The sequence below is a fragment of the Ranitomeya imitator genome, chromosome 4 (genome assembly GCF_032444005.1).
Source record: "Ranitomeya imitator isolate aRanImi1 chromosome 4, aRanImi1.pri, whole genome shotgun sequence".
Classification (NCBI taxonomy): Eukaryota; Metazoa; Chordata; class Amphibia; order Anura; family Dendrobatidae; genus Ranitomeya; species Ranitomeya imitator.
In genome coordinates, this window is record NC_091285.1 from 149,044,041 (window position 1) to 149,055,828 (window position 11,788).

General features: G+C 48.4%; 1 protein-coding gene across 2 annotated transcripts in view; it reads right to left on the reverse strand.

Moving 5' to 3' along the window:
- ZCCHC10 (zinc finger CCHC-type containing 10) overlaps positions 1–9,396 on the reverse strand; it is a 46,086-nt gene extending 36,690 nt beyond the window's left edge. The window contains exon 1 of one of the 2 annotated variants that reach the window (XM_069764023.1): positions 9,227–9,396. In XM_069764023.1, coding sequence (XP_069620124.1) covers positions 9,227–9,375 — 149 coding nt within the window. In that variant the 5' untranslated portion in view covers positions 9,376–9,396. Of the gene's footprint in view, positions 1–8,931; positions 9,069–9,226 lie in introns of those variants that run through there. The other variant, XM_069764024.1, reaches the window with a different exon arrangement.
- Positions 9,397–11,788: the final 2,392 nt, after the last annotated feature.

Sequence of the window (11,788 nt, forward strand, 5' to 3'; positions counted from 1 at the left end):
CTACAGAGATTCCACGTCTCAGAGCTCGTCCTATTGTTTTTGGTTATTGCCAGATCTCTGTATGTGCGCTGATTACTGCACGCTGTGTTGCCTGATTGCCAGCCATAACACCGCTCTGGAGTGCCGGTGCCTTGGTTTTAACCTGCGAGACTCGGACGTATCTCGCGGTGTGTGATCCCAGCCTTACACTTGTAATTGATCCTTTAACATGTGCATTATTGATTACTGGGGGATCAACTGTAATTCCTGCATTTTGCTCACCCACTAATTTATCCGTGTGTCTGTATGTTTGTTTATTATTATTTTAAACTTTATTAGGTACAAAGACACGCTGCATGCCCGTCTCCACAGGTAAGCCGCGGGCGTTGGTGCACGCATAGTGGGCATGGGACTTCTTGAAATTCCATCCACTATGCTGTAACATCTGGATGCCGCATGTTGGACACTGCAGATGTAGGCAGCGTCCAACCCGCAGCGTTTACTGACCGTGGGAACATACCCTAATACAAATGTCAGACACTGGACTGCACGGTGAGTACTTTTTGGCCTGAATGTCGTGGGTCCCCCCCCACGCTGAGTATATTTGGCCCATGAAGCCAGTCGGGTCTCCCGCCCAGCATCACACTTTCATCTGTATCAGCATCCTAGATGCCCATACAGTTGAAAGCCATGATGGAGGAAGGAGCGTCAGTGGACACTCCATTTCCCATCCCCTCTGCGTCTGACATCTCAGCGCAGCAGGCGCAAGAGATAGGAGCAATTGGGGAATGGGTAGAGGGATTTTGTCAGGCCTATTATACAGTATGGATCAATATGTAGAGTCATTATACTGAGTGGTGGCATACTGTATGGAGCACCATGTGGGTCCCATTATACTGTATGGAGCACCATGTGGGTCCCATTATACTATATGGAGCACCATGTGGGTCCCATTATACTGTATGGAGCACCATGTGGGGCCATTTTACTGTATGGAAGGCAATTCAGGTCCCCTTTATACTGTACAGAGGACTATGGGGGGGGTCCATTATTCTTTATGGAGCACTTTTTGTGGCTGTTATGTATGGAGGGCTGTTTGGGATTACTGTTCGAGAATCATACTGTGATGGGGTCACTTTTGTTTGCTTCATACTTTATTATCTGTATTATTCAATGTTTTATTTTTTATTATTACTACATATTTATATCTGGCCATTGGGCCATATGCATTTTACTGCTCTGACGTAACATTATAATATTCCAATATATTCTAAGATCTATTAATTAAAATTTACTTTTTTCGTGGGATAACCCCTATACGTTTGCTTCCATATGAAAAAGTTCATGGTTCTATTTGATAAGGAAAAACTTCCTCAATGGTAGACTTTTTTTTTAACCCCTTCCCGACATTTGCAGTATATATACGACATGTTTGGGAAGTACTTCCCAACTGATAAAGTATATAAACAGGAGGCTGCATGCGGGCGATGGCCACCAGGTGTTCAGCTGATGACAACTGACAGCGGGAACTCACTGCTACGAGCAGTGCCAGCACTGCTCCTGGCAGTTTAATCCGCTAAATGCGCCTGCGATCGATATCAATTGCAGCATTTAGAAGCCAGCAAAAGGAGGGAACCCTCTCTGCCCTTTGATCGGCGCTCCCACAACGTCATAGCGAGGAGCCGACCATTGCCATAGTGAACCGATATTGTCATGACGACATTCAGGTCACCAGGCATTAGCAAGCTTGTTCGACTACGCGTGGTGGCATGGTCTAACAAGCTTGAGTCTGCAGCACTGACAGGTTATAAGCATAGCAATGCTCTTGCATTGCTATGCTTTATAATTACTATCAGACTGCTGAAAGTAAAACTTCCATAGTGGGATAAAGTAAAAAAAAGAAAAAAGTATGTTACATATATATATATATACATATATATATATATATATATATATATACATATATATATTTTATATGTTTTATTCCACATTTTGTTTGGCGGTATGATGATAGAGAATGTTTTTTTATTAATTTGTTTATGTTGTTTATTTATGGTGTAATATATATATAGATTACCAATAAATATGGGAAAAAAAAAAAGCAAGTACACATTTGGTATCGGCGCGTCCAGAATGACCAGACCTATAACCCTTCCGGGTCGTGTTCTAAAACCAACCTGGGAGGACTGAGTTAGCAGTCCACGAGGTGGACACCGGGAATCACGCCCCACTACGGCGAACACCTTATCGAATCTCTGACCAGGTGCAGCAGGTTATGCGCCAGGAGATCGATGAGATGTTACAGCTGGGGGTGATTCGACGGTCAAAGAACGCGTGGGCCTCACCTGTAGTTTTCGTACCAAAAAAGGACTGCACAACCCAGTTCGGCGTGGACTACAGGGGGCTCAATGCCATCACAGCCTCTAACGCGCACCCAATGCCGCGCATCGAGGAGCTGCTTGAGAGGTTAGCTGGCGCAAAATATCTGACAATAATGGATCTGAGTCGAGGATACTGGCAGATTCCCCTGAGCCCCGAGGCACAGGAGAAGTCTGCCTTTATCACACCCTTTGGACTGTACGAGTCCACGGTCATGCCATTCGGCATGAAGAATGCCCCTGCCACTTTCCAGCGGATGGTCAACCTTCTGCTTCAGGGACTGGAGAAGTACGCAGTGGCGTACTTGGATGACATTGCCATCTTCAGTCCCTCCTGGGAGGAACACCTGCAGCATCTCGAGGAGGTGCTCAGGCGAATTCACCGAGCAGGACTGACTATCAAGCCGGGAAAGTGCCAGATGGGCATGAGGGAGGTCCACTACAGTACCTGGGGCACCGGGTAGGCGGAAACAGCAAACACGAACAAGCGTATGCACAAAAATAGGGATCACCACAGTATAACTAAGAGTAGCTTATACACATCTAATACACACTTTATCGCCATTTTACATAAGTCACAACTGATACCGACAGCACACCCAATACACGTGTGCATATTATGAAGATAAATAATCCAAGGTGCTGGGCAGTTGGATTCTCACTCATAGGCCACAGAAAAACGTGGTCCCAAAAATATACTACTGCCGAGTGGGGGTATAATGAAAAAGATTCTCAATACACAATAGTTACCCCACTATGTCCTCCTCAGCGATCCACAAATATCTCTTGCCCAGCCCTAGTGCCGACACCTATAGAGGCAATCCTAAGCCAGCAGGCACGTCATGTCAGATCAGTAAAGCTGTGTGGGTGCCAAGACCCACGCGTATCGACGCTCAAGGCGTCTTCCTCAAGGTCGGTGTGGTACTACCCACGTTGTTACCTGATATATATGGTCCAAAATAATGTGTAGAGCACCTAACAGCTGTGCCGGGGCATGGCAGCGCCGGAGATTCCACCCGGCGTCATGGACAGTGTACTGCGCAAGCGCTAAGAGGCCAAAATCCCAGAAGGCTGTGCACGAAAAACAGGACATGCGCATAACAGCCAAAGGTAGGCGGAGGCACCCTAAAGCCAGAGCAAGTGGGCGCGATCGTGAACTGGCCCACTCCCAGGGCCAAGAAACAGGTGATGTCCTTCCTGGGCACTGCAAGGTACTATAGGCGCTTCGTACAGCACTATAGTAGCCTGGCAAAACCCTTGACGGACCTCACCAGGAAGAAGCTACCCCACATCGTCAACTTGGACCGACGGCTGTGAGGGGGCCTTCCAGGCGTTGAAAACAGCACTGTGCAATGCCCCTGTGTTGCAAGCAGTCGACAGCAGTCGACCGTTCTTAGTACAGACTGATGCCACCGAGTTTGGCCTCGGTGCTGTACTCAGCCAGGTTGACTCGGAGGACCAAGAGCACCCCGTGTTGTACCTGAGCCGGAAACTTTTGCCGAGGGAAGTGGCCTACTCCACCATCGAGAAGGAGTGCCTGGCCATAGTCTGGGCCCTGCAACGCTTGCAGCCCTACTTGTACGGTCGCACCTTCACCGTGGTGACTGACCACAACCCTCTACGTTGGCTAAACGCTATGTGTGGAACCAACGGCAGGTTGCTACGCTGGAGCCTTGCCCTTCTGCAGTTTGACTTCACCATTGAACACAAAACGGGCAGGGAGCATGGCAATGCAGATGGACTGTCCCGCCAGGGTGAACCTACTGAGGTGCACATGGAGGCATACCGAGGGGTTCTGCCTCCATAGCGCACACCAAAAGGGGGAGGTGTCACGATATTGTATGAAATATCATATAAGTTTAGTTTCTCTTGTCAGCCCAGGCTGTGGGCTAACCCCCCCCCCCCTTCCCTTTCACTCAGGCACTTATTGAAGAAAGGTATTTACGACTGGCATAGCTGCAGTGGAAAGTTGTGCTAGCTAAAACCGGTCTGATTCCTTTCCGTAAATGCAAGAAGTCCTTTGCTCCATTATTGTAAGATATTGGGCCAACGATTTAGGCTAGAAAAAGGAAAAATACATATTGTTATCATTCGTCGGCGGATCTGTCAGCCACTCTAAACATGAGCTTCTAACTCCATCAGGTAAAAAGTAGAGATTTATCTGTAATTATGCATCACAAATAGGACATATTTGATCTCATTAGAATGCCAATCTTAATACGAGATGAATGCTGGGTTTGTTATGACTATGACATGTTCTGTAGCGGAGTTACAGGCATTAGGCAAATTTAGGTTAAATTTAGTTAAAACTAAAGAGATAGGAGGGTCTGGGAAAACCAGCCATTTATGTGATGTCATCAGGATGAGCTATAAGTCTGCCAGGCAACCCAGCCTGCGGTCAGTCTGTCTGCTGGAGCCTATGTGAGTCTGACTTGAAGAACTGTTCCTAACCAGAGTCCTAATGCATTGGGACATATGGAACTAGCCTGGTTGCCTGCAATGCTCTGAACACATGTAAGTGTTATTTCTCATTTAACCCGTTGTTTTTATAATTACCTTGTACATATTTTCAATTGTCTCACATTGTAACATCTTTATATAACTGTTAAGGCTATGTGCACACGTAGGAAATGTGGTGCAGAATTTTCTGCACTAAATCTGCATATTTGATGCAGTTTCTGTGCAGTTTCTGTGCAGTACAATGTAAATCAATGTGAAAAAAAAAGCTGTGCACATGGTGCAGAAAAATCTGCGCAGAAACGCTGCAGAACTGCACAAAAGAAGTGACGTGCACTTCTTTGAAATCTGAAGCGTTTCTACGCAGATTTTTCTGCACCATGTGCACAGCTTTTTTTCACATTGATTTACATTGTACTGTAAATCACAGTTCAGTTCTGCAGCGTTTCTGCAGCAGAAAAATTTGCTGCAGTTCTGTACCAATTCTGCACTAAATCTGCATCGTGTGCACATACCCTTAAAAAAAAACAGCCTGAAACCTTTGATGGGGTATATTATTTAATACTAGATTCGTTCTTCCTGTTTTAAAACACAGTGCGTTTTTAACTGCGGAACCGCCGCGATTTTGCCGCTGCGGGTCCGCAGCTGTTTTCCATGCAGGGTACAGTACAACGTACCCTATGGAAAACAGGAACCACTGTGCACATGATGCGGAAATTAACTAAAAAAGCCGCGCTGAATAGCTGCGGTAAAAAAGAAGTACCATGTCACTTTTTTTGCGGAACTGCAGCGGTTTTGCACCCATTGACCTCCATTGTGAGGGTCAAACCCGCAGTAAAACCCGCAGACGAAAAAAATATCTGCGGGTTTTCTGCGGTTTGTGGTGCAGAACCGCTGCAGCAGGAAGTGCGTGGGCGGAGTGTGGCTGCCCCCCCGTGCCCCAATCCCACTCCCCCATGCTCCGATGCCACCGCCCCGTGCTCCGACGCCCCCCCCCCCCCGTGCCCTCATCTTCCCCCCTTATACTTACCGGGCCTCCCGGTATCCGTCCGGCCGTCCTCTCCCTGGGCGCCGCCATCTTCCAAAATGGCGGGCGCATGCGCAGTGCGCCCGCTGAATCTGCCGGCCGGCAGATTTGTTCCAGGCACATTTTGATCAATGTGATAACCTCACAGTGATCAAAATAAAAAAAAAAAAAAAAGGTAAATGACCCCCCCCCCCCCTTTATCACCCCCATAGGTAGTAACAATAATAAAATAAAGAATTTTTTTTTCTCCCCCCACTACAGTTAGAACTAGGGGTAGGGTTAGCGGTAGGGTATTTTCAGCCATTTTAACCCTAAAAAAACCTCCTAGAAAACACACAGACTCTGCAGAGAAAACTGCATAAAAAACGCACTAAAAACCGCATAAAAAAAACACACCAAAAAACGCACCAAAAAACGCACCTGCGTTTTCTGCCAAGAGCTGCGGTTTTTAGTGCAGAAAAAACAGCAGGGAAATCAGGAACGTGTGAACATGGCCTGAGCCTTCTGAAGGGAATTACGCTACTGTTTTGGGTTAGCTTCGGACCCGTTTAATCGAAGCTGGTGGCAGCATACGTTTGTACTGGGTAGTTGGGAGACGTTGTAGCGACTGCAGCATTGATAATTATAATTATTGTTCCTGCCTGAGTGGAAGTAGTTAAATCACCTCGCTGCAGCGTGCCCAATAGCCAGTACATAGCAGGCAGCCTTTCTGGCAACTAATTACTCTAGGTGCAGAACCTAATCTGACCTGAGAGTAAGTGTGGTGCCAGAGAGCTGCAAATTTCAAGTGGAACTGTAAGCGGGATATACATAAATCCCTGCAGTTCGTGGTATATTGAAGAGCAGTGGGATACCTAAAATAAGCCCCTGCTGTAAACTAAGAGGTCAATAGCCTTGTGTGTTTTTTTATCACATTGTGGAGTGGAGGGATAACTAAGATAAGCCCCCCTGCACATGTGATAGCCGTATGTTGGCCTAAAGTCACCCCGATCTGTGACGTGGGGGTGACGGTCACGGTGTAACTAAGGAAATCCTGAAAACATGTCCTGTTGGCGGCTGTGAGGACTGGAGTTTGGAAACACGGTTCTATATAGAGGCAGCAATGGCCAGGTAAGACCACAGATGATTGGTGCCAGGCCTGCTAGATGCACATTTCTGTGGCTGTGCCGCCGTGTAATTGGCGCAATGATGGTTAAAAATCTACTATATAATTGTCTAAGGGTCACTTCCGTCTGTCTCTCTGTCCTTCTGTCACGGTTATTCATTCGCTGATTGGTCTCAGCAGCTGCTTGTCATGGCTGCCGCAACCAATCAGTAACGGCCACAGTCCGATTAGTCCCTCCCCTACATTCACTGCCCGGCGCCCGCTGCGGCTCCATAATCCCCTCCACTCACCGCTCACACAGGGTTAATGGCAACGGCCCGCGGTGTAACGCACTCCATTACCGCTGCTATTAACCCTGTGTGTCCCCAACTATTTACTATTGATGCTGCCTAGGCAGCATCAATAGTAAAAATGTCATGTTAAAAATAACTTTAAAAAAAAACAAAAAACCTGCTATACTCACCATCCGCCGCCTTTCCTGCTCCTCGTGACGCTCCTGGGATCGCTCCATTGCAAGCGGCAGCTTCCGGTCCCAGGGCTGGTGTGCGACAAGGACCTGCCGTGACGTCACGGTCATGTGACCGCGACATCATCACAGGTCCTGCTCATACCAGCCCTGGGACCGGAAGCTGACGCTTCAATGGAGCGATCCCGGGAGCGTCCCAAGGAGTGGGAAAGGCGGCGGATGGTGAGTATAGCAGGACTTCAAACGGCCTTCGGAAGGTGAGTATATGTTTATTTTTTGTTTTAAGTCTCTATACTACGTGGCTCTGTGCTGTATACTCCGTCGCTGTGCAATATACTACGTGGCTGGGCAATATACTACTTGGACATGCATATTCTAGAATACCCGATGCGTTAGAATCGGGCCACCATCTAGAGATATATATATTGCAAACCCCACCTTCCAAGGTACATGTACGCTATATTTAACATTATAGGTTAAAGTAGACTAGTAGCCAGTTTTTCCTCTTTTTTCCTTCCCAATGCTCCTGAGTATGCCATTTTTTTTTTGTTATTCCAAAGTTATAGAATTTTCCATTTACGAAAGTAGTTTTGTATTTGGGATTACACGCTGTCACCTTTCCATGGGATTAGTGAGGTTGGTAGACGGGCATGGATGCCCCACCAAATGCCAGAATGGGAGACCTGTGTCACCCACTGCTAATTAGTTACATGACTGGGGCCAGTGGTGCGTGTGACCGGTCACTTCCTATCGCACGGTGTGACAACCCTCTCCCAGTGTGAAATGCACCTAAGGCTACTTTCACACTAGCGTCGGAATCTCCCCGTCACAATGCTTCGGGCAGATTCCGACGCTAGCGTTTCACGCACTGCACAACGGGTGCAGCGGATGCATTTCTCTGGCGCATCCGCTGCCCCATTGTGAGGTGCGGGGAGGTGGGGGCGGAGTAACGGCCGAGCATGCGCGGTCAGAAAAAGCGGTCCGTCAGGAGCAAAAAACGTTACATGTAACGTTTTTTGCTCCCGGTGGTTCGCCACAACACGTGTGGCAAAGCGTCGCAAATGTTAATCTATGGGGCAAAAACGCATCCTGCAAACAACTTTGCTGGATGCGTTTTTTGCCATAAACGACGCATTGCGACGTCTGGCAAAAAACGCCAGTGTGAAAGTAGCCTAACTCATTGGGAGACACACAATCTAATGAATGTGACACAACGTACAACAGCAGTGAGGTGACTCCAGCCAGCGACCACCATGACAATGCGGTAAATGTGGCGGTGTGTGCTGGCAGGCATCGCCGTGCCACATTACCGTTGCGAGAGCGGGCCAGGACTACTGACAAGAACGGTAACTAACAACATTTTTGTGGTACTTCAAAATAGGAGAAAAAAACGTGAGACATAAGCATCTTCATGTATCGGGCAACACAGAGCTAACACTCAGCGCCTGCCAATGGAGAGGGAACCACTTGTCTACACTGGCACGGAGAGTTAAAGAAGAGAACAACAACAACCACACACCCCTATCTGGCTTCACTGAGGTAAAAGTTATGGCGTCTGGAAGAAATAAACTGTATCGTCTCCAAGCTGCTGCTCCCTGCGGCGGATACTAGTGAGGGACCGGCCCGGGACACCGCCCTGTGCGGCCCCACACCTCTCCTAATGTACGTGCACATAAATCCGGGCTCAGCCCCCTCCTCCTCCTGCACTCGCCATCTTTACTTCCAGCTGGCCAGGAACACTTCCCGCCCAAAATGACGCAACGACCAACTATCCCGTTCCTCACACTCCTCCCCCACCCCGAAATCTCACTTACGCCTGCCGCCGAGCGATCAGCCGGTGCATGGGGGTAGCCATGTTGCCGAGAGCCAGGCGCCGCCCCACTGCATGCCGGGCAAAATCGGTCTGCAGGAAATATTGCTGAAACGCGGCTGCTGCTGGTGGCGTCATTGCGTCGGCAGCCATGTTTGACAAGGGCACGGCATCCTTACCAGCCAATTCTCTGCAGTGGAGACTCAGTTTAATGACGTGACAGAACCCGGTGTTTATTCACCACCACCGGCTCTATAGTGCTGTATATGTCACCACCACCGGCTCTATAGTGCTGTATATCACCACCACCGTCTCTATAGTGCTGTATATCACCACCACCGGCTCTATAGTGCTGTATATCACCACCACCGTCTCTATAGTGCTGTATATCACCACCACCGGCTCTATAGTGCTGTATATCACCACCACCGGCTCTATAGTGCTGTATATCACCACCACCGGCTCTATAGTGCTGTATATCACCACCACCAGCTCTATAGTGCTGTGTATATCACTACCACCGGCTCTATAGTGCTGTATATGTCACCACCACCGGCTCTATAGTGCTGTATATGTCACCACCACCGGCTCTATAGTGCTGTATATATCACCACCCCCGGCTCTATAGTGCTGTGTATCACCACCACCGGCTCTATAGTGCTGTATATATCACCACCACCGGCTCTATAGTGCTGTATATATCGCCACCACCGGCTCTATAGTGCTGTATATCACCACCACCGGCTCTATAGTGCTGTGTATCACTACCACCGGCTCTATAGTGCTGTATATCACCACCACCGTCTCTATAGTGCTGTATATGTCACCACCACCGGCTCTATAGTGCTGTATATCACCACCACCGGCTCTATAGTGCTGTGTATATCACCACCACCGTCTCTATAGTGCTGTATATGTCACCACCACCGGCTCTATAGTGCTGTATATATCACCACCACCGGCTCTATAGTGCTGTATATGTCACCACCACCGGCTCTATAGTGCTGTATATATCACCACCACCGGCTCTATAGTGCTGTATATGTCACCACCACCGTCTCTATAGTGCTGTATATCACCACCACCGGCACTATAGTGCTGTATATCACCACCACCGGCTCTATAGTGCTGTATATGTCACCACCACCGTCTCTATAGTGCTGTGTATATCACCACCACCGGCTCTATAGTGCTGTGTATCACCACCACCGGCTCTATAGTGCTGTATATATCACCACCCCCGGCTCTATAGTGCTGTGTATCACCACCACCGGCTCTATAGTGCTGTATATATCACCACCCCCGGCTCTATAGTGCTGTGTATCACCACCACCGGCTCTATAGTGCTGTATATATCACCACCACCGGCTCTATAGTGCTGTATATATCGCCACCACCGGCTCTATAGTGCTGTATATGTCACCACCACCGGCTCTATAGTGCTGTATATGTCACCACCACCGGCTCTATAGTGCTGTATATGTCACCACCACCGGCTCTATAGTGCTGTATATGTCACCACCACCGACTCTATAGTGCTGTATATGTCACCACCACCGGCTCTATAGTGCTGTATATGTCACCACCACCGGCTCTATAGTGCTGTATATATCACCACCCCCGGCTCTATAGTGCTGTGTATCACCACCACCGGCTCTATAGTGCTGTATATATCACCACCACCGGCTCTATAGTGCTGTATATATCGCCACCACCGGCTCTATAGTGCTGTATATGTCACCACCACCGGCTCTATAGTGCTGTATATGTCACCACCACCGGCTCTATAGTGCTGTATATGTCACCACCACCGGCTCTATAGTGCTGTATATGTCACCACCACCAGCTCTATAGTGCTGTGTATATCACCACCACCGGCTCTATAGTGCTGTGTATCACCACCACCGGCTCTATAGTGCTGTATATATCACCACCCCCGGCTCTATAGTGCTGTGTATCACCACCACCGGCTCTATAGTGCTGTATATATCACCACCACCGGCTCTATAGTGCTGTATATATCGCCACCACCGGCTCTATAGTGCTGTATATGTCACCACCACCGGCTCTATAGTGCTGTATATGTCACCACCACCGGCTCTATAGTGCTGTATATCACCACCACCGTCTCTATAGTGCTGTATATCACCACCACCGGCTCTATAGTGCTGTATATCACCACCACCGGCTCTATAGTGCTGTATATCACCACCACCGGCTCTATAGTGCTGTATATCACCACCACCGGCTCTATAGTGCTGTATATCACCACCACCAGCTCTATAGTGCTGTGTATATCACTACCACCGGCTCTATAGTGCTGTATATGTCACCACCACCGGCTCTATAGTGCTGTATATGTCACCACCACCGGCTCTATAGTGCTGTGTATCACCACCACCGGCTCTATAGTGCTGTATATCACCACCACCGGCTCTATAGTGCTGTGTATCACTACCACCGGCTCTATAGTGCTGTATATCACCACCACCGTCTCTATAGTGCTGTATATGTCACCACCACCGGCTCTATAGTGCTGTATATCACCACCACCGGCTCTATAGTG